General features: G+C 54.2%; 1 protein-coding gene across 3 annotated transcripts; it reads right to left on the minus strand.

Annotated features, from left to right (window-relative positions):
* Window positions 1-14,308: 14,308 nt before the first annotated feature.
* Lhx3 (LIM homeobox 3) lies at window positions 14,309-22,326 on the minus strand. 3 transcript variants are annotated; one of them, NM_001426997.1, is made up of 6 exons: window positions 22,179-22,326; window positions 17,997-18,168; window positions 17,108-17,310; window positions 16,478-16,629; window positions 16,222-16,390; window positions 14,309-15,629 (listed from the first exon to the last, which is right to left on the minus strand). In NM_001426997.1, the coding sequence occupies exons 1-6, from the start codon at window positions 22,264-22,266 to the stop codon at window positions 15,211-15,213; spliced, it is 1,203 nt and encodes a 400-aa protein (NP_001413926.1). In that variant the 5' UTR covers window positions 22,267-22,326; the 3' UTR covers window positions 14,309-15,210. The 3 variants fall into 3 exon arrangements, with proteins under 3 accessions (NP_001413926.1, XP_063139099.1, XP_038962056.2); XM_063283029.1 differs by lacking the exon at window positions 22,179-22,326 and adding an exon at window positions 20,369-20,581 and having other exon boundaries at window positions 14,312-15,629; XM_039106128.2 differs by lacking the exon at window positions 22,179-22,326 and adding an exon at window positions 20,369-20,580 and having other exon boundaries at window positions 14,312-15,629; window positions 16,222-16,629.
* Between the last annotated feature and the right edge of the window lie 399 nt (window positions 22,327-22,725).

Consider the following 22,725-nt stretch of genomic DNA (forward strand, 5'->3'; position numbering starts at 1 on the left):
GGACGGTTCTGTAAACTCTGCCGTTGTTTTAAGTGAGGAGAGACATGCCCATCTAAGTTGATGTGAGGGCGTTCCCCAGCTTGTCCCACAAGAAAACTGAGTCTCCCACAGCAATGTGCTAAATTATGCCCCAAGTAGTGTCCAAACCCCACCCCAGACCCATCTTGGAAAGGGTCTCTGCAGATGAGGTTTGCTATGTGACTGGTGATCAGGTCGCGTTTCATCCAGTGACAACTGTCTTTAAAGTGACAGGCAGGGAAAGAGTAGTCATGGGGTGACAGAGGTGGTGATGTGGCCACAAGCCAAGGGAGGCATAGAGAAAGGCAGGTCCCATCACACCCAGGCATCTGATTTCTGGCCTCTGGGGCTATTAATTCCTTTGCATCAAGCCACACTGAGGGTAGCTGTGGTCTTAGACTCAGAGCACTTCTACACAGACCTGATGTGTGACCCTAAAACCAACTGACAGCTTCTTGGCCCCCTCCCTGAGCTTGGCTCTGCCGTCTGGCCCACGCCAACTCAACTCTCTTATCCCTTTTCCTGTCCTGACTTGGAAGGCCTGGGCAACACACGCAGACTTATATCATACTTCTGTGATTCTAATGGGGCGAGTCGCTAGAGCTCAGAGCAGGAGTGGAGAGGGAGGGGCTCAGGAAAGAGCGGTTTGCTGGAGAGGCTTGGGCAGGAGTGAGTAAGGAGAGGCTGACTGCCAGGAAGCTGGGAGTGGTGTGCTGGACGTGGCAGCTGCTGCCAGCTGTGAGCCCAGCTGGTTATGTGGGCGTGGCCTGCTTCCACCTCAGATGGGAAGACAGCAGGTAATACCTGTGCTCCTGAAAGCTGGGGAGAGGCCTTCTCAGGTCTCCCCTTCTGAGGTGTCTAGGTGGGCTAGCTCGGTGGGCCAGAAGCGCAACTCTGACCCAGGCCTGGCCTCTTCCTGCTTTGCTCCCTCCCTCAGCTGAACCCAGTCTGGAATTCAAGGTGTGTTTTTGTTTTGTCCACTTGAGGATCAATGCCAATATCTTGTATGGCAATTAAGTGCCCATTGGCCTCTTCCTCTTTCCCACACCAAGCCCTGCCCAAGGCAGGGTGACCTGGTCCAGCCCCTCACTCTTCCACCCAAAAGAAAATAAATAGTCAGGACTTCGGGGGGTGGGGGGGCTGCAGGAGGGGCTGCCCAATGCAATCAGCCAAAGAGGCCTAGAGCTTTGCAAGCGACTTGATTAATCAATGTAATGGTTTTGCAACCTGAGTCCAGGAAGCTGGGGTTAAGGCTTTTGTGTCCGGTGCCAGTGCCTAAGCCCCTGCCCATCAAGAATGTGAGCTCCCAGACCCCAGTCAGTCCCACCACCTGAAACCGGAGACCGGGGCCCAGCAGTGTTGGCTCTGGCTCCTGGACAGGGTCCCAGCTTCTTCAGACTCTGCAAGGCTACTCCGTAGGAGTAATTGGGGTACTTTCCTTGAGGTCACGTGTTAACTAGGGCCATAAGGCTTTTCGTTCCAAAATGCAGACCTTTCGGTCGCTGACACTGGTTTGAATGTTTAATACAGCCAGGAGCTGTGTTAGTTTTAACCGATTTTGTGAATTCTCCATCACTTCCAACCCTCATGGCCGCTCCCAGGAAAGGCAGGGAGCTCAGCCCTGATGGGGATGGGCTTCTCTTGGTCTGAGATAAAGCTGATGGAGCACAGGTTTTCAGTACCAACCTGTCCTGGGCACAGACACCCACTAGTGAGCCAGGAGCAAGCTGGCAGTGAGGCCCGGAGGCAGGACTCCACCTCTTGGCTATTCTCCGTCAGCCCCCTTCTCCTAGGAAACATGTCACAGAAGGGAAGCAGGGATTGCTGGGGTGTTGCAGGGAGCTGTGGGTAGTGCAGATGCTCCACCCACTCTGGCTGTGCTGGGTAAGGGGCAGCTTTACTTCATCTCTGAGATGATGGAGTTTGGAGTTTTTAGATGGAGAGATGAAATGTCCCCTGGTGGTGAAGGTTTAAAGGGAACCACAGACCTACCCTGGGGTCTAATGGTGTTGAGGGCCAGGCTGTGTTCAGGAACTGAATAATTCTGCACCCGCACCCGCCCTGCTTCCTCAGAGTAAGCTGTTCACTTTCAGGAGTGCCCTGGCCGGGTGGACGGCCCAGACTGGGCCCAGTGCCTGCTTCCCAGCCACTCACTTTGGACAAATACAGTGACCTGTGTTGAGCCTGGAGCGCCAACCTTTTCATCGAGAAAGATTTAATTTATTGGGAGCGCAAAGCCACAAATCACAGGCTTGGAGATTTATCGCCTCCAGGGGCAGAATGGACCACGGAGAGGATGCAGTCTCCCCAGCTCGACCCACTCCTTTAATAAAGTTGAAAATGTAAAATATGCCTGCTCCACCCCGCGCAGCGCTGTGGGCAGTGGGCAGGGTTTATGGAAGGAAGTACAGGACAGAGTCCCCATCTCATTACAGGAGAGACACAGCCAGTGGCTGGAAGGCCGCTGCCCAAGCACTTGTGATTAAAGTGGGGCAGCTTAGAGAGCCTAGTACTGCATGGGGGTGGGGAGGCACTGTTCCCACACCTCGGGGGCTTTGGAGCCTGGGGCTGCAGCCAAGCTAAGACAGCAGCTGATCACCTATAAACCGTGCCCGGAAAGAAGTGACATTCCCAGACCAGAAACTTGCAGCAGGTGGCATTTGGAGGAAATGGAACAGCACTGTAGGTTTCTATGTGGTTGAAAGGTGTGGGTTGGGAGGTCCTCTGCTCCACTCGTATCTTGTCCCTTACAGTCCTGGGACCCGTTTGCGTTTAGGACACTCTTCCCACACTCCTGTTCTGCCCTTGCAGAAAGAGAAAGCTGGGAGAAGCGGGCAGAGGTCTCTGTGTGGTTGCTGAGGGGTCCATTTCCCAACTGTGCACGCAGGCTTCCCCTGCTGGGCAGTTGACATGGGTTCTGGGAAGTGGCCAGTACCTGCAGGACCAGGGCAGGTTAGGCAGGCGCTGAGTGGCCTTTCCTCCAGTTGGGGCTGAGCCGAGGGTGGGGCTGCTGCCTCCAACCCGGGCTTGATCTTCCGTATTATTTGTATTTTTGCTATGAGATCTGAGCGTTTCCACGTCCCTTTTAGTTCTAAGTACTTTGGGTAGAAGACCAGATGTAAGCAGGCTGGGCCTAGAAGTTTGAAAGGAGAGAATAGGCTGTCCCGGTATTCGGGATGTGCCTCCTGGTCCAAGCCTGGCATGTGTAGGTAGACCTGGCTGGGTGCGTGGAAATGCGAAGAGGTGTGTGTGTGTGTGTGTGTGTGTGTGTGTGTGTGTGTGTGTGTGTATGAGAGAGAGACAGACAGACAGAGACAGAGAAAAAGACATACAGAGAGAGAGAAAGAGAGACATACAGAGAGAGAGAGAGAGGGAGAGAGAGAGAGGGAGAGAGAGAGAGAGAGAGAGAGAGAGAGAGAGAGAGAGAGAGAGAGAGAGAGAGGGAGGAGACACGGAAAGGAGGGATAATCAGAGTGGGCCCTAGGTGAAGCCTAGAGATTGCTTGCAGGGCAGACAGCTGCTATGCCTAATGATAGGAGTTAGAGCTTGGGGACCCATCTCTCCCAGTTTCCCCGAGGAGTCCCAGACCTGCAGGGCCACTTCTGGCCACTTCTACCACTGTCTGTGGCTTCCCTCGTCCTTTAGGTCCTGCCAGACCCCTGACAGCTGTTGTCTGCTCCTTCGGAGAATTGTTCTAAAGCTTGATGCAGGCGTCTTCACAGGAGCAGTTCAGAGTCTGAGTTAGCCCCTCAGGAGAGTTCAGAGTCATATGCTCAGACCACCAGGCACAGATGGATGGATGGTCAAACCTCTTTAGCTACACGCAGGAAAATGAAAATGGACCCTCAATGGTGAAGGCTGTATTCAAGGCCACGAAGAAGGTGAGATTCCAAGAGGGCCTTGTCTAGCCTCCAACTGAGAGTGACTCTTTAAGGGACACCCTGGGTCAACCTCCCACTCACCCCACAGTGGGTCCCCTCTGTAGACTGTCAGGCTACTATGAAAGGATACTCTGGTCCCATGCTGCTCTCTTGGTGGACACCTGCTCCCTTCTGTGGCACCATCCTTGACAGTACATGCTTTCATTGGCCTTCAGAATAGTGCCTGGTTCCAGAGCCCAGGGCCCTTTCTTAGACGTTTGTCTGATAGACGGCATTGAGGTCCCTCTGATGAGGGCGACACTTGGCCTCTGAGGAGCAGCATAGTGAATGGTCAGAGCCGGAGGAGTTCCGGCAGGACAGGGGAGCATGCCTGTGTGTGCATGACTGTGTCTATGATGTCTCTTTGTGAATTCCTGTGTGTGTGAGCACGTGATTAGGTGCACACCAGCATGTGCACACGTCTGTATTTAGAGCAGTGCGTGCATGCATGTGTTTGTGTGCATTCATGTGACTGGACATTCTGTAGCCATGTGCACACACAGGATGGGCAACAACACCTTGAGTGTGTGGGTGTGTGCGTGTAAGGAGCTCACTCTCCAGGCTCTGCTGTGTCAGCATCCTGGGATTGGAGTCCTGAGATCCTAGGAAGGAGACACCTGGACTGCTTTGCCATGTCAGCGGCTGCCCCCAGCCCAGCCCAGCTCTTTGAGCCTGCTGTGACCTCGTGTCAAGCTGCATAGGCCTTGGCAGAGATGGCCTCCTGGCCCCATGCCCCAGCTAACACTCACTCCAGTTCTGGGTCCACCCACTTGTCCAGCCCCTACCCCCCACCCAAGCACTCTACTTAATGTCTTTCTCATCAGGAGTTTTAAATTATAAGCCTAAATGAGGTCTATAAATTTAACTTCATAAAATCCCGCACACATCATTCTCCAACAGAAACAGCTCTCTAAGAAATATTTTCCCTGCGACCCCCTCCCCCTGTGCAATATAACATTTATTCTAATATTAAAATGGCAGGTGTTCTATAAATCGTGAGTCTTCTGCACTCTTCATTGATTTCCCCGCAGCCTCCAGCCCGTGTGTAGAAGCCAAGTGTGAATATCAGTCTATTCGATTGAGATTCATACCCTATTTGGGGGTCAAAGAGCGAGACCTTGTGAGCTTGAACTTCTATCAGCCCAACACTGATCAATATTTGGAGATATATTGGGGGTTATCTGCTCAAACAGATTAAGTGGCTATAAGTACAAGACAAGGGGCCATTGGTGCCTCCTAAGAGGCGACATTCTGGGAGCCATCGGCCAAGAGACAGGTTAAAGGCAACTGAGGAGTAGGGCTCAACCCAGAATTTCTTTTTGTTCACTTTTCTCAGCTGGGGCATGTGAGAGCCCAAAGATATGGCCTCCAAGGCCTAGGAAGGCCAAAGTTCCTGAGAGGTGAGCCGGGGCAGTGCCTCTAAGCCAAAAGGAGGTTTCTTTCCCTTACATGCTTCAAGACCATAAACCTGCCCCAAGTCATCATGGCTGCTTCCTTCCAAGGCCTCTGCCTCCTCTTGCCTCTATGACTCCCTGCCTTGAGTCTCTCATTATTCTATGTTCCCTGGGTGGCTGCCCCCCCAGAGGCCTCCTCTGATTCTGCCTTGGAGCCCACCTCCTTCTGTTTGACCCTCAGGTCCTCTGGGGACAGGCTCCAGGCTTTCCTCCTCCCCACTCCGGCCCTGAGTTCACTTCACTCATTCCATGTTTTCTGAACACATGCTGTGTAGGCCTGGGCACGAAGTCTGCAGACGCTAACACCCCCCCCCCCCCGCCCCATAGGTCCTGCCAGCCTCTGGGGAGAGCCCATGCTTAGCTTAGTGAGGGGCCGCAGCTGCAGCCACCCACAGGAACCTGCTACCCTTATCCTACGATGTGGAGTTAGAGCTCAGGACCCACGCCTCCCAGCATAGTCCAAGGTGCCTCACTGTAACACCTTCGTTCAGGCCGTGCCCTTGTGATGACTTCCACCCCTGCCTCCTCACAGATCACTGCCAGGGCTGCTTGAGGCCCTGACAGCTGCCGGCCTCTGACACATAATGCATGTGCTCTGTTAAGTTATTAGGGAGATAAATAATTTGAACTCTGACTTTTTACCTTTTCCCCCAGTGGGCGGGCCGCCCGGAAGCCTACCTCTCCCACCGAAGGAATAATTTCATTAGTAGCATCGCGCAGCTGGCAGAGGCAACCCCGTGAAGCTCTGAGTGGAAATTCTTTATGGAGATGAGAGACAGGAATATGAAAATTTAAGCCAGAGCGGATGTAATTTAACTCAGCATTATTCCTCAGGGACACAAATCCTTTGTAATATTGTCTCGGATTTGGGAGGCCAGAGCAGGGTCATTGGGCCTTGGGGTGGCTGAGGGGTTTAAATCCTACCCCTATCAGGTTATAAAGAGGCGGTGGGTGGTTAGGGGATCTTCTGGGTCATGGGATGCAGCAACAGACCTTGCCCAGAGTATGAGGCTGGATGGCAGCAAGGGACTGGGGAAAGCATCAGGTCTTAGGAAGAGAGGGGCTTGTAGGCTTGCTGCCCACCTGGGCTAGTTCCTTAAGAACTTGTTCTCAGTACCAAATAGGGACCTGCATGTCCACACACCACTGTCCTAGGAGCCCAGTCAGCTCCAGAAGGGAGCCAGTCTGGACAGTTCTGTTATTGTAGAAATGTAAGGGCCACAGTAAGAAAGGACCACCAACTTGGCAACTGGATGAGCTCAGGTCTGTCTCAGCCTAGATTCAAGTGCTGAGAGCCTCTTTGGCTTAGAGGAAGAATCAGCCCAGCCTCTCCTGTACACTGTGAAGCCTGGGTGGTGAACTGGCCCACCTCTGCCTCTGTTCTCTGCTGCTGTGCCGCCCTGAGTGATGGGACAGCCTGAGATCACCCACTTGGTTTGTCAGCTTTAGAGTCTAGCAACTCTTTTGTGCCTTTACACGGAAGAACCCAAACAATTAAAAAGGCAGTCATTCTACCCCCCCATCCCCCCACCCCCCCACCCCCCCACCCCGCTTGTGATCCTAGCACTTGGCTGAGCCTGGGGATCAGAGGTTCAAACCCAGCTCAGTTTGAGGATAGCCTGAGCTACATCATGAGGCCCTGTCTAAAACAGTTGTGGTGGGGGATTAGTTTCAACCAATAGGCACATTTAAAAATGCTTTTCTCTTTTATATGAAAAATTCGTACTTGGACTCCCGTGACTCCCTGGAAGGATAACGATTAGGAACCTTTGCAATATAATTTACTTTCCTTAAACACTTAGTATTTGTTTGTTTCCTTGTTTGAGACAGGGTTTCATGTCACCCTAGGCTGGTTCCAAACTGCTGGGTACTTGCAGTGCATCTGGAACTGCTGCTGACTCTGCACCATCACTTCAGTCAACAGGGGAGTAGGGTCCTGGCTTACCTGCTCTTATGGACGAGCTGCTTTTACCCAGACAAAACCATAAAAAAATGCAAGGAACGAAGATGTGGCTCAGGGAGCTCAGTGATCAAGACACTCACTGCTTCTCCTTCCCGAGGACCCAAGTTCAGTTCCCAGCACCCACATCAGGAGGCTCACAGCCATCTGGAACACTATTCCCAGGTAATCCAGTGCCTCTGACCTCTACAGGCTGCATGCACGCACGCGCTCATGCATGCATACACACAGAGACGTGTGTGTGTGTGTGTGTGTGTGTGTGTGTGTGTGTGTGTGTGTGTACAGAGATTATGAGAATTGAACATGTGGGTGAAATGAGGCTTTGTATTTTCCAAATTCTCCTGAGGGAATGACAGCAAAGACTGAGGGGTCCACAAACATCGAGCCCCACCCTCTTCTTTCTGCCCCTAGGATTTGGACCCATAGGGGAGGGAGCTGAGTGGGACTCCTGGGCACAGTGGCTACCAGGCTTTGTGACTTGAGCCCTTAACAGGTGGCCAGGGTGACGGGGCAGCACTACCTGCCCTATCCCATTTTAAATGCCTGGTGGCGCCTAGACTTCATAACCCTGCTGGCCACAGCATCATCTGGGACAGGGGTGGAAGGAAGGTCCTGGACACCATACACCTTGACAGCTTGGCCACTCTGGAAGTTCTGCTAATGTCCCCTGAAGGACATCAATTCTGTTCTGACCCAAATCAGAGGTAGCCAAGGCCTGGGGTAGGTGAGAAATGGGTCTGCCTACCCATAAAGCCCTGCCAGTTATACACTTCAGACAAGCCTGCTGGCCTTAGTTCCACCCCACCCCCACCATCCTCCATTTTAACTAATGGGACACTTAGTTTAATGAGGAGAGTTTGCATAAGAGAAACCTGCTAATTAAATTTTAAACCTTGTCATTCATGGGATTAGCTAGAAGTCTGAACAAAGCGTTGAGGGTGGGAGGGGCAGCTAGCCCTCTCCAGAGAAGCTAGGTATGGTGCCCAGTTTTTTCCTCCCATACTCATGAGTTTGGGGAGTGGGGGTGTAGATCTTAGGTGCAATCTTTCCTGGAGGACTAGCTCAAACAGGAATCTTCTGGAAAGTGTAGGGTCCCGTGTCTTAAATTCTCCATGGCAGTTTGGGACATGCCTGGAGACAAAATGGTCTGAAGTCCTGTGGACACATCCTCAGTCCTGGATACCCAGGTGATGCAACAGTAGACGGCTCCTTTCCAAGGAGACTGGCCCATGTCTTTCAGTGCCTTCTGCCTGTATTCCACAGTAAGGGTCCAGGAAGTCCCCATCCCATTCAGAGCAAGTGGCAATCAAACCCATTTCTCCAAAGGGTGGATGCTCCCCTCCCAGAAGCATAGCTCCCCCAGCAAAGAGAGACAACTCGGAGGGAGCAGGTGGGCATCACAGAACTTTATCTCTGAGGTAAGGCAAGGCTAGTGACCAGGATGAACCAGCCAGGGGACATTACCAGGGGGTAGGAGAGAGCTACTTCACAATTGAGTACTAAGCCCTTGGAGGGCAATATGTCCCTTAAGCCTCCTCACCAGGAAGGGTGCTCCAAGGCCAAGGCAAACCTGTAGGGACCCAGGTTCATGTGTGGGTAGAGTATATATTCCTAATACTAATGGTTTAGAGGCTAGGCCCTGGCTGTTGCCACTCAGGCTGTGGGGAGGGCTTGAAAGAACAAGCCTGTTTTCTACTGCCATAAGGCCCAGGTCCACCTTAGGGAGAAGCTAGGGTTGACTCAACAGATCAGTTGCCCAGTTTGCCCATCTGCTGGGAGCCAGGCTCTGGTGGCAAGAGGAGGTAACCTGTGAAGGTTTGTATATGCTCGGCCCAGGGAGTGGCATAATTAGAAGGTGCGACCCTGTTGGAGTAGGTGTATCACCGTGGGCATGGGTTTTAAGACCCCCTGGAAGTGATCATTCTGCTAGCAGCCTTCAGATGAAGATTTAGGACTCTTAGTTCCTCCTGCACCATGCCTGCCTGGACGCTGCCATGTTCCTGCCTTGATGATAATGGACTGAACCTCTGAACCTGAAAGCCCCAATTAAATGTCGTTCTTTATAAGACTTGCCTTGGGGCTAGAGAGATGGCTCAGTGGTTAAGAGCACTGACTGCTCTTCCAGAGGTCCTGAGTTCAAGTCCCAGCAACCACATGGTGGCTCACAACCATCTGTACTGGGATCTGATGCCTTCTTCTGGTGTCTGAAGATAATAAATAAATCTTTTTTTTTTTTTTTAAGAAAAATAAGACTTGCTATGGTCATGGTGTCTGTTCACAGTAGTAAAGCCCTAACTATGACAGTCTTCTTTTTAAAGGAGATAAAAGTCACATAACAGAACTAGATGCAATGAGTGAGTGCTGACCTCCTTCCCCACACTGGGCTCCATGAAATTCCATCTTCCAGAACAGAGCTTGGGTCCCTCAGCCTTCCTTGCTTATCCCAAATTCTACTTGCATCAGATCTTTCCGACATTTCTTGTGTTCATGTTGGGAGTCATGTGCTTTCTCCTCTTCCTGTGCAGACCCTAAGGTGCACCAATCCTTCAGTGCGGCTGAAAACATCCCCTCAGTAACGAGGACCAGGGTTTGAGTTATACATTTATTGACGGATGGGCGTTTGGTCTGCTTCCGTTTGCCCAGAGTGAACAGTGAGCAAGCACTTGCTGGGCTCTTGTTTTAAGTTCTGCAGGGTGGGAACCTAAGCCTGGATTCGACGAAAACTGTTTGCTTCAAGGAACTTCGTACTGGTTTCCCCCAGTCCCGCAGTACCATTTCTATTTCCGGTTTCCCCCAGTCCGGCAGTACCATTTTTATTTTCTAGCAGCTACGCACTGGGTCCCATTTTCCCACATTTGTGGCATTTTTGCTGTTTGTTTGCTTTGGTGGTGTTGGGAATTGTACCTGGGGTGCTGCGCTTATTGAAAGAGTGTGGTGCCAAGGCGGTCCAACTCCTGTGGTCTGATTTGCATTTTCCTGATGACTGAGACTAAGGCAAATGAAGCTCAAAGAGGGGCCAGCCCAGTGACTGCCAGATCTCACAGCTGATCAAAAGTGAGCTGAGCTGAGTTTCCGCCCAGAGTTCTCCTCCAGGACTTCCCCTTGATCACACATCTCCACCGCCCGATCCCCACCCCAGCCTCCAGGGTAAAACCTATCCCAGTGTGAAACTGTGCAGCTAGAGAAAGGCTGCCTGAGATACCAGCCCAAAGCTCCAGCCTGTGCCTCATACCGGCGCTACCAGATCATCAGTAATGGGCCTGTAGGGCTTGCAGGGAACCCCAGGCAGCCCCGCTTCATTTAGTAGCCCACGCACACTCCCTTGCCCCATCTCCGAAGATGCCAGGCTCACTCAGCCTGGCAGAAATGCCTGCTCCCCACCCACCCCCGCCCCGCCCCGACAGTGCGGGGAGAATCCACGCACTCGAGGACTCTGGCTGGGTGTCATCTGTGGAATCTGTCAGGGCAGCTCCACTTCCACTGCCCCCGCGGGCTAGAGAACCGGGACCTTTCTCAGACACGATCTTGGACTCTATCCATATGTCCAGTTATGGCAGCTGGTTCCTGGTGTCACACCTGCTTCGGAAATGCCAAGAGGGGGGTGGCTGGTCAGGGAGGACTAGTTTTATGGTAAAAAATGAGCCGCGGTTGCATCTGCTTCAGAAGGGTGGGAGCCATCACCTGAGGTCGCCCAGGCAGATGGATGAAAACTCTGCTTATGAAGTCACTGCTCCCCTATTAATTAGGGGGGAGGGGGCCCTCCCATGCTGCAGCGGACCTCACCAGTGGCCAAAAGCTTGTCAACATTTTCCGAGGAGAATGAAAATGTAAATAGCTTTCAGATCCTTCAATGTCACCAAGGTATGGAAGAAGGTGGCCACACTGGTCTCATTTATCTCGCTGCGGATTTAAAGAGCTTTTTTCTATTAAATTTCCTAAAATTAATGTTTTATGTTGCTCAGAGTAATTTGAACAATTATGGGCTTAAAGAATTGATCATTACAGCCCCTAGGATTCAGCACTCCACACTGGAACCCTTGAAACCCTTCTGATTTATCGCCTCGGCGACTCCACAGGACTTGCCCTGGAACTGGACCCTTCCAGCTACAACCCTCTTGAGCAGCCTGGGGGCTGGCCCAGTGGCAGATGGTAGGGAGGGGGGGACGGGGGAGGAGTGTGTCCCCAGGTGTCCTAGACTGAAGGGGTCCTAAGTATGAATTTTGCATATAAGACAGAAAAAGCTTTTTAAAATTAGTTTGTTGGTTGAAATTAACCTCCCCACCCCTTCTAGGCAGGTCACTATGTGGTGCATGTTATTTTCAAACGGATCTGGGTTTGAATTCCTGATCATTTATGCCTAAGCTTCCCAAGTGCTAGGATTATGAGCAGTGCCACCAAACCTGTAGGTAAAAATGCTCCCTCTCTTAAAAATCACCGGGGTTCTTCCCCTTAAAGATACAATATAGCTGCTAGACTCAGGCTCACAAGTTAACAAGCCCAGGTGGGTGATCGCAGCCTCCCCACCCCCACCATTCCTCTGTGCTTCCCACCCAAAGCCCGTGGGACTTTCCTGCTGGCTGGTTGATGAGCAGATGGGTACAGGCTGACCCACGCCATCCTTGGGCAGGGGCGTCTCTGCGATCAATCAAGAGATGCATTCAAAACGCAGGCCGGGATCCAGGACCCTGAACAGGCTTCTCTCAGTTACCTAGGGCTAGTCCCTGTCTGCCCCACCCCCACCCCAGCCCGCTGACCCGGGTACTTTAACCCCCCTGGAGTCCGAGGCTCCGGGAGGCCAGGCGGTGGGGAGGCCAGGCACAGCATCCTGAATTTCAGATGGATACCTCACTCATGCACCACCCGCAGTAAATCCCTGCAGATCTACACCACCTGCAACCCTGGGGCAGGGCTTCACCTCCCCCCACTCCTCCTGAAGACAGCTGGTAGCCTGCATCCCCTCAGTTCCTCTGGAACCTCACTGGATACCTGCTGGTGAGTAGGGGCTCGGCCGTGAGGCCAGTATCTGCATTCAGATTCCTGCAGCTTGAGCTTGAGCAGAACGGGGAGGGGGACAGGTGGTTCTGATCTGTGCTGCTGTGCAAGCACAGGCCTCTAGGCCTTTGGGAGCTGGGGAGGATAATTAGACAGCAGTCCTATTGGGATTGTTCAGATAGGGAAACTGAGGCAAGCAAGATTAGTCAAGAGAACACACTCAGGATCTACAAAGGTGGGCAGTACCTCAGGCATTTGCCCTCAGCGCCACCCCATTTCCTGCTACTTTGGTGCTAAGGTTATCGACAAGGCCAGCTGGAGAGAGCCAGTGGGGCTCAGCAGACAGGAGGAGGGCCCTAGGGGACGCTTAGCACTTCATTAACCTGTCAACGCCTAAAAGGTCCCGAGTGGCCTGGGGTGAGGGGCTGTAGGCTGGCCTGGTGGGTGGAGCTTGAACTGCTGTCTCTTCAGTGGCCGGCCTCCTAAAAGAAAATTCAAATTCTTCTCTTCCACCTCAGTTCTCCACCCTCCGCACCTCACTTCTCTCAGACTAGCACTGTCCTCTTGCCATGCCTGGTAGATCCCAGGAGTGCGTCTTGTCTCTCTCCTAGTACACAGACATGGCCTTAAAAGCCCTTCAAGTCAGTCAGTGAGTGGTGGTGCACACCTTTAAACCCAGCACTCTGTGAGTTCAGGCCAGCCTGGTCTACAGAGTGAGTTCCAGGACAGCTAGGACTACACAGAGAAACCCTGCCTAGGGGCAGGGGATGCGGGACTCTTTCTTACCTGTTTTACCGGGAGGCATGGTGACCCGGTTCACCAGGCAGTTCAGGATAGAGCTGTAGGTCTGGGAAGTGGAGCTGGGCAGGGCTCCTTTTTACCACAGCAGGTGCCCCACCAGGATAAACCCTTCCTACTCTGGACTTCAGGCTCCCTGTGGGCAACAGCCGGTGGATGAGTGTGCAGAAGTCTGGAGACAGGCTTGCGAGATAGAGTTCAGGAGCTCAGCCGTGAGAGTTCCTGGCCCTGGCTCACTGTACTCTGAATGCACTGTGAAGGGGCTCCTCTCTGCCCTTTTGGGGCCAAGTCTATCTGGCCGCTCTCTCTGCCTCTCTCCCCCTTCCCTCCTCTCCATGGGCCTGGCTGCCTCCTTAGTGAGAAGGGTGGGTGCTGGAGATATTCACAGAGTGCCTAAAAACACCCGTAACATCAGATCTCTCAGCTGAGGCCCATTCAAGAGACACAAAGTTCCGTGGAGATGAGGATTGGGCGAGCAGAGTCCCTCGTGAGAAGATCCCAGGCCATACCAACCGTTTTCTGTGCAGTGAACAGCACTTGCCATCCCTCACCCCAGAATCAATCTACCCTCTTCCTCCTCCTCCAGTACCCTGTCCAGACGCCCATTCTACCCGAGGGAAACCCTCAGCGGAGGTCAGCCCTGCAGACCCACAGAGAGGTGGAGTGTGTTCCCGTCACTGTTGCTTTCCTGGTCTCTACTGAACACAGCCTGACAGGCTGGTGGCCCTGCCCTGACCTTTAGGTTTCCCTTTCAAGGGCTCTGGCCTTCCTGTTTAGGGTTCACAGAAGTCGTCACTGGCTCTAGGTTACACAGCAAGTTAGCAGGGCAGTTAAGGCTCTGGAATCCAAATTACAGAGCACCTGAGTCTTCCTGGAGCCTCCTCATGGCACTCCCTGCTGTGTTTGGTGGCTCCTTGGACATCCCAGAGCTCAGCCTGGGCGATGTGGAGACCTTAGTCATTGCCCCCACCCCCACCCCGTGAATAGTCAGTCTTATGCCTACTTCCAGGGCTCAGCGGTTTGGAAAAAAACCAGAGAGAGCAAGCAGATGCCAAACCGATACCAGGGGCCTGTCTTAGCGCCAGCACCACTACCCTCTGAGAGGATGCCCTCAGCCCCATGCGACAATCTCAGCCAGAGCTCCAGGCTCACTAAAAACACAGGCCTTCTAGCATGGAAACTGACAAATTTATTGAAGTCTTGGAAAGAGCGGATCACCGGGGAATAAATAAAAGTCACAGGATGTTTACAGAACCAACAGGTAGCCAAGATCCTGGTTTTCAGGAGTGACTTTAACTGACACATGGCCAAGCTTTGTGTCTGAGACAGACTGGATTGGGAGGACCCCCCCAGCCCAACCTCCTCCAGTGGGGGAGGTCTCCTGGTCTGGGCTGACAGAACACCCCACCCCCTGCACAGGACCACAGTCTGTTTGGCAACGGTGTCTGTCCTTGCTGCACATTTCTGCTCTGCACCTGAGGGAGGCTGTGCCTCAGGAGAAAGGGAATTGTCTTCACGTTTAAAGACTACACCTTGGAGAAGGGGTTCCAGAAAGCTCCACTCCCCAACGCATTGCATTCCAGAACAGAAAGACCTGGAGACTCCAGGTCAGGAGAGCTGGCAGCTGGGAGGAGAGGTCAGTGACCAGGCACGGCTGGCCGAGCACAGTCTCCTACCAAGCCCATCAGAAGTGATGACGCAAGTTGTTACTATTGTTTTATGCCAGGACACTAGGTAGGGCCTGGCCTCCTGCCCTGTGGAAAATAGCAGCAAGAGTTCACTGGCTGATAAAGGGAGAACAATGCTTACCAGAACGGTCAAGAATCACTGGCTTGTAGCCGCCCACGAGGCAGGCTACGCTTGTGTCCAAGGAAGGGCTATGGAGTCCCTCAGCCCCAGGGAGCAGCCAGAGAAGCTGGAAGTGGGACAGTCTCTATTCTCTCACGTGGGAACCCTGTCCTTCCCTCAGAGGTCCTTGAAATGGACATCATGGGGTGGGGCTAGCTGCCCACCCAGAGGCAGCACCAAGACCCCTGAGTTAGAGCCAAGGGAACTGGGGGGCCCTCGGTCAGAACTGAGCATGGTCTACTTCATCCAGCCAGGAGGCAGGGCTAGCAGGAAAGTCTGGGTAGCCACCACTGCTCTCTGTGGAGAGGTCAGAGCTGGGTCCATTTCCAGCCAGCACCCTCATGGGTGGGGGCCCACCTGGAGGCCCCGAAGGGACAAGGCCCAAGTTGGTGTCTGGGTATACCAGGCTGGAGAGGAGAGGCTGGGGGCCGGGAAGGCTCTGTGGGGCCGCAGGAGATGGTGGGATGCCATAGGGGCTGCCTGGACGCAGCTCTCGAAACTGCTCTGGACCTGCCAAACCTCCGTGCTCCAATGTAAAGCTGCCCAGGCCTCCTACAGGCCGGCCCAACGCAGGGGCAGGCTCTCCCAGGCTGCTGTACAGGCCATTAGCAGTCCCCATGTCAGCCATGGACGGCTCATCTGCAACAGAAAAGAGAGCTCTGCTGAGAAGCTCATGCCTCTACCAGGAGACTACGGGTTCCTGTAGTGTCTGAATAGTACTCTGACTGAATAGAGGAGGCCGTCTTATACACTAGAACGAATGGGTCAGCGGCAGTCTCTTCAGCACTCTCAACTTAGGCCAGCTTTCAGCCTCCTCCTTTCACTCCTCTACCCTCTGCCCCTCCAAGGAAGGCTTTGATCTCTGCTCAGAGAGGTTGCAACCCCAGCCAGTGCCCAGGATGTGGCAATTCTGGGAGGGACTCATTTCATAGATGAGAAAATTTAAGGGCCCAGAGGCTGTACTAGTAACCGAGGTCACAATACGGTCCCAAACGGAAGTGGGTATTAAGGGATGTGAGCGGCGATCCTGGTAGAGAAAATAAGAGTTGGGTCCCTCAGCGGAGGATGGAAGTACCTTCTCTGCCTTCGGGAAGCTTCGTGTTGTATAATTCCAGAGTTGCAGCCGGTCGCCTCAGGAACATGAAGCCTGAGGGCCAACATGGATCCTCCCCGGAGAGGCAGCTGGAGAAGTGAGCCGGGAGGCCAGCCCGAGTTAACGCGACCAACTTACCAGTGAAGGAGACTTCCGCGTCGCTGTCCTGTCCCTCCTGGATGCTGTCCTTGTCGGACTTGGAGCTGCCGCGGGAGCGCTTCATATTGCGGAAATACTGTCCCCAGCGCTGCCGGCCTGCGTCTTTCTTCAGTCTCTTTTCCTTGGCCCGGCGGTTCTGGAACCACACCTGGGGGGTAGGGATGGTGAGTGGCTGCCCAGCTTCCCGCGGAGCGCGCGCCCCTTCTGGGGCCGGGGGACGCGACCGAGCGCTGACCTGCACCACGCGCATGTCCAGGCCGGTCTCGGAGGAGAGCTGCTCGCGCACGTGGCGCGCCGGCTTGGGCGAGGTGTTGTAGGCGCTCTTCAGCGTCTCCAGCTGCTTGGCGGTGATGGTGGTGCGCGGCCGCTTGGCTGTGGCCTCGGCTTCTGCGCGGGACAAACGGTGAGGCCGGCCAGCCCGCTCCGGCTGCGCCAGCCTGCGCCCTGTGCTTCACCCCAAGAGCCCCGCGTCGTTCTCCGGATGCCCCTGAGGTCCTGGCTCCCAAGCCAAGGCCGCCGGTGGCCCCGCTCGCTTCCCGGAACGCGGAGCGCCGGCAGACGGGCTCTGTATTAGGAACCCGCAGCGGTGCGCCTCGCTGCCAGACACGGTCCTCGACCCCCATATTCTAAGAGTTTGTGGGAATCAGGTCTTCACGATCAAGGGTGTTGCGCTGCTAATTCTCTCAAAGAGGGCAACCTCCTGTTTCCGCCGATGCGACTGCTACTGCAGGCTCCCCGGAGCAGTCTGCTCAGTGCCTGGGGCTTCAGGTTGCCCCACCTCCCAGGACCAAACCAATTCCCGTCCCCAGCCTCTAGACCTGAGAGTTTCCCTCCTCGCCCGTGAGGGCCATCTCCGCCCACTGACCTCGCTGCTTGGCTGTTTCGTAGTCCGCCTTGCACACCAGCCGGCTGTCTTCCATGAGGTAGAACTCGTCCCCCGTGGCCAGCTGCCGCTTGCAAACCACGCAGGCGAAGCAATGCAGGTGGTACACGAAGTCCTGGGCGCGCCGCACCACCTGCGTGGGCGGGATGCCCAGCTGGCATGCGGCGCACTTGGTCCCGAAGCGCCTGCAAGATGCACAAGGTGCGGCTCAGCGGAGGGGCTCCTTCGCCTGGAGCGGGTCTCAAAGCAGCCAGCTCCCAGCGCCTGAGGCGCGGTCAGGAAGACTCCATCAGCTCTCCCCGGCCGCCTGGGCAGAGCCACAGTACCTTGGGTAGCAGAACCCTCTCCTTGCTGTTGGGAAAGATGGATCTAGAAGGCCACGACCTTACCTGACTCACTTCCCTTAGCTCTGAGAAGCCCGAGCTGCCCACTTCCCAGATATTTAAGGAACAAAAAGCAGATTTTAAGAGGGAGAGTAAGTCTCATACATCTCTACAAATTTGGGTTAATCTTTTTTTTAAACCGAACAACTGCTTTTATGATTTATAAAACCAACAGTCGTTTAAGGTACTACCCACAAGACAGCTCGCAATCATATGTAATTCCAGCTGCGGGATCCGATGCCCTTTCAATCTTCTCAGGGCACCGGTCATGCATGTGGTGCATAGTATAAATAATGTAGCCGTTCACATATACATATAAAATAAAAAAATTAAAAATGTCACAGGAAACCCCATCCTGAACTTAGCCAGATTCCAGGGTGCCCTATTTGGGTAGAGACCTAGGTATGGCGCTCACTCCCAGCCTGTTTTCTGCCAGCCCTATCACCCTTCTACTCTTCCCTGTGAAAGCAATTCGGCAGCCAGCTTACTTAAAGAAGTCGTCTTTGCAGTAGACGCTCTCCCCGCGGCTGAAGCAGCGCTCAGCCAGAGGCACGTGGCAGTCACTGCACTTGAGACACTTGCTGTGCCAATGTCGGTCCAGAGCCTTTAGGATGAAACGGTCCAAGATGTGCTGGTCACATCCCGCGCACATGGGGATCTCTGTGGATACAAGAATAAGCCAGGTCATGGAACCACAAATGACGCGCATGGTCCTTTCGTGAGCTGGAGTCAGCCTGCAGGCCTTAGAGCTGTGCAAGGATCTGCCTTTCTGCCACCTTCTCCTGCGGCTTTCAGGGCCACAGGCTCCCCAGCGAGAGCAGTGCTCACGTACTGTATCCTCAGCCTCACTGTAGTCAAGGGAAAGTGAAGTAGGTCTAGAAATGTGTCCGCAGCAAGAAGGTGACCAAGCTGTCCTGTAAGCTGAATAACTGCTCTACAAAGTGTTTCCAGCGCCAGACGGGTCGTGTCCATCTCAAATGAAAACCCCACCCTTGGGGTGATCGGGAAAGCCAGGACAGAAAATAGACAACATGTCCTTACAAGCAAGGGCAAAGGACCACACGTGGAACTTCGTTGCCTTTGGGGTTTTGATCAACAGAGCATCTCAGCCCCACTCTGCAGAGTTCCAGCAAAGTAAGTCTGTCCAGCATGGCCCCTGCCCACAGCACCTGAGGTATGGATAAATGGATGCTGGCCCCGCTTCAATGACAGCAGGAATTTATGAGTGCAACGGCTGTTTTTTTTTTTTTTTTGAGCACACACATATGCTTTCATATGTATGTAATGTGATATATACACACATATACGTATACATACACACATATGTATATACGAAAGACCCATTCCTTTCCTGTTCAGATGTGAGCTGCAGTGACTTCAATTCTGTACACCGCCACTTCTTCTAACACCTAAGTTCTCATCCCCAGGATGGCAGGCCTCCGGAAACCGGGTGGGAAAATCTAAAGGTGCCTTTCGAGAGCCAGGGGAAACATTTAGGGGCTCTTCCTTATGTTCATGACAAAGAGTCCCTGGTAATTTAGGAAAGGTTTCTAGAAAAAGGAGAACCATGTGCAGGACCCAGGACCCACTCATGTCACAACCACACCAGTGTCTTTATCTCGTGTTACAGACACCTAGCTCCAGGCTGGCCTCCATGGTGGGAGGAATTAGAAAAGGATTGCCCCACCTCCCTCCAGCACTGGCCACAGCCTGCGATAGATGCTGTCCCGCACTGAGCAAAACCACATCTCCAGGTGTGGACATGGAGATCGACTAGAACTGTACCAGAGCACCACCAGAGCCGTCCTAAGGTCGCAAGGATACGCAGAAGAGAGTGGGGTGGCTGGACAGGCCATACACTGCAGATTCAGCACCCAGGCCCGGACAGCGCTTCGGCCAAGAAGCTCACAGCAGGGGGCCCGCTTCCTACAAAAGCTGTCGCCAACGTCAAGCCTCCCAGGGAAGCCACCCTCGACCTCCTCCTGCTTACGTTGCATGGTGAACTCCAGTCTCAGTACAGTTTCCTATACAGAGTTGGAGGGCCCAATGGAGCCTCGGAAGCCACCAGCGCTCTAGCAAGCCTCATAGAATTCTGGAGTCTAGCTTACCAAGCCTTCCTCCCTCCCCTTCTCATCCTCCCCTCCCACCTTTTCCTCCCAGCCCCTGAGGGTAACCCATCCCATAAACCATCGGAAAATAAATAAATAAGCAAGTAGCTCATATCCAACACCCCCAATCTGCATAGAATCCTTTTCCCGCCTGCTTCGACCGACCTTCTGCCAGCCTAACTGATTCTTTTCCTATCGCCTGAAAACGCAGAGAGCTCTCATTCCCCAGAACCAAAACCCTTCAAAAAAAGTCTGGTACCACCAAGAAGCTGGGGGCCCCGACAAGTCCCACTTTTCCCTCTAATGGAGTCTTGACCACCAGCTTAGCGGTAAACTGCCGGTGCAGACACTAAGACTCACTCAACTCAGGGGAGATGCGCGTTTCAGCACGACGGGGCCCTGATCCCTCTGAAAACGGGGAAGGGACTGAGTGAAGGCAGTTCCTAAGGAGATACTCCTGCTTCCTGGGTCTTGAAACATCTTCACATGTTCCCTCCAGCCCAGGGGCCTCAGCCCCTGCAAAGGGTCCCTTAAACCATTCCTGAATCACCAAGGGCTCCCAGTGCCAGGACAACACAGCATCAGGCGGAGAACACATTTTGGAGGTTGAGGCGCCTTTGCTTAGCCATGCCAGAGCCCCTCAGACACACCCTTGTCCAAATACCCTGGCTTCTGCTAGCCTCCGCGTAGGGGCCAGAAAAAACCGAGGACATCCGGATCTGTTCAGTGCAGCCTCTCCGTCGGGCACCCACCTCGGCGCAGGTCAGCCCTTCGCGCCAACAGAGCCAGCAAGAGGTCTCCGCCCGCGGATTCCCGGGACGGGTCCAGCTCCCCACGAGCTTCCATGGGGCCGGGCGCTTGGTGCTGCCGCCCTCCGACCCTGAACTTCCCCTGGGTCCAGCGAGGCCACCGCTGCAGGGACTCCGAGCTGGCGTCGGAGCGACTCGTGTCGCTGCTGGGCGCTGTGCCCACGGGAGGCCTCTGGGCGCCAAGCCTCCGGCCCGCGGAGGGCGGAGCGGCGGGGGGCGGGGCCGCGGGGCGGGGCTGGGACGGGGGTCGCAGAGACGCTCCGGAGGCCACTGGATGCCACTGGAAACTCTGTGCGCCTTTCAGCCAGAATTGAGGTGCCTAGAAGCCGTCCGACTTGCACTTCCCGAGGACGGAGACAGCTGGGTAACCACTCAAGGCTTCCCACAGATGCTCACCCCTACCCCAAGCAAGTTCGCTAAGGCTCCCGGAAGGCTGAGGTCCTGAGGAAAGTGACAGGGAGGGGACTGCATTCTCTTTGCTCACGTTTAGCCTCTGAACCGGAGCTGGAAATCATTGGGACCACACCGGGCCAGCAGAAGGGCAACCTGATAGCCACCGAGGGAACGTGGAGGCAAAGAAGCCACAGTAGAACTGCAAGGAGCTCTATTTGAAGGCCCCCAACTCTGAACTTCTGGACCCCACTACTGGAACTGCCTCCTGGAGCCAGTGTAGGGAGAAGGAACGATTCTTAGGACTTCAGGCCTGGTGTCCTCTGCAGGAACACACCAAGACTCTAGGTCAAAAAAGGGTTGAACTGCGGAAGCCCTGAGGTCCAACCTCACTTCCACACCCCAACTCCTTAAAACAATCCCTGTACCTGGATTTCCACATCTCATCCCCATCCGAACAGGTGAGCCCACCAGAACCCATCCTATTCTTGCATGTGCCTTCACTGAGGGCTCCTAGCATTCAGCCAGGAGACAGCACCAGACCTGTGCAGTCACCGGTAGGAACTAGAATCCAGCAGGGTGTAGCACCCTGGTATCTATCAGGGACACCCTATAAGTGTTTGCAGAATCAGCAGGTTGCTGCCACTTTCCTGGTTCCTCTACTTGCCCTGCTTTGCCTCTGTCCTTGTCCCTAGGGCTGTGACTGATCAGAGCCCAGAATACGAAGGGCAGGGCGAATGAAAGGCCGCAGGATTCCCCACTTGGTCCCAGCACACCTGCTGCCTCAGAAAGAGTCCTGCGCCTGCCTGCCCACCCATAGCCATCCTGTCATGTTGCTCTGAATTTGTTATTCCGAGACGGTCTGGAGACATCAGTTGGAGTGAAATGGGTGCTGGGTGAACCAGGATGTGAGCCATTGAGTGTCAGCTGCTGCAGAGGCAGTGGGGCGGGGGCCATGTGTGACTAGACTAGGGAAGGGGCGGCTCCCACTACTGGGCATCTGGCTTGCCGCCAACAATGCTTCCATTATTTTCCAACGTCCATGGCAGTGGAATGGCCCTTGGGGATCAGAGTTCAAGTGGGAGGCTTGCCCTGGGGATCCTTGCTGCAAGCCAAAGCAGCTCTGGAAACTGTGGGGCATCCAATCTCTGGGATCCTTTATGCTCCTCATTCTGCCCCAGGCCTTTCTGGTCACTGTTGACCCTGTAGCCTTTAGCCTTCCTAGCCTCCCTGCCTGCTATCACCTTCTACTTTTTTCTCCGCAACCATTCCTATGCTACTTCCTCCTAGTCACCCCTCTGCATTCTGTCTCTTCTCTTCTACCTGCCTGGTATGGAGGCCTCTGGACTGCAATGGCTCTTACCTGGAGTCCTGCTGAAGGTACAGAGGGCAGCAGCTCCAGGGGCACCGGGCTGCTCTCGGTGGCAATCGAGTTCCGCTTCTAACAGCATGGTAGTCACTAATCCAGTGGTTCCTGCTGGGTGTTCCCTGGAGTGCTGGACCTGTTTCAGGCCTTGGCCTACTCATTGAGCTGGCGCTGTCCGCGGTGCTGAAGGAGGCACTAGCCTGTTGGGGACCTTCACCAGCCTGCCCCGCCCCTCCTCTGTCCCCGCCCTTGGCCCCTTGCAGGCCCCGGCAGGCGGACAGGCGGAGTCAGGCTGGCGACACTCCAGGGCTGGATTTGACTAGTCTAGAATGTGTGCTTGCCCTTTCTCAGGACTCCCTTTACCTATCAGAGTAGCATAGTGGCTCCAACTTGTTCGGCCCTGGGCTCTGGGCCTTGGCTAGAGGTGCTATGTTCGTAGTACACGGGTTTGGGAGCCTCTGGGCTGTTAGCCTGGGACTGCCCTCCCCTGGTGGAACAGATTCCGGGTTCTAAAGCCTTATCTGCCCCAGACTGGGAACAAATG

Source organism: Rattus norvegicus, chromosome 3 (genome assembly GCF_036323735.1).
Source record: "Rattus norvegicus strain BN/NHsdMcwi chromosome 3, GRCr8, whole genome shotgun sequence".
NCBI classification, from domain to species: Eukaryota; Metazoa; Chordata; class Mammalia; order Rodentia; family Muridae; genus Rattus; species Rattus norvegicus.

Coding starts and splice junctions, on each gene's coding strand:
- Lhx3 (XM_039106128.2), bottom strand. CDS start 20,462: ATGGAAGCTCGTGGGGAGCTGGACCCGTCCCGGGAATCCGCGGGCGGA. Junction 18,169..20,368: donor AAGGGCTGACCTGCGCCGAG/GTGGGTGCCCGA, acceptor TTGTATCCACAG/AGATCCCCATGTGCGCGGGA. Junction 16,630..17,107: donor CGAAACAGCCAAGCAGCGAG/GTCAGTGGGCGG, acceptor TGTCCCGCGCAG/AAGCCGAGGCCACAGCCAAG.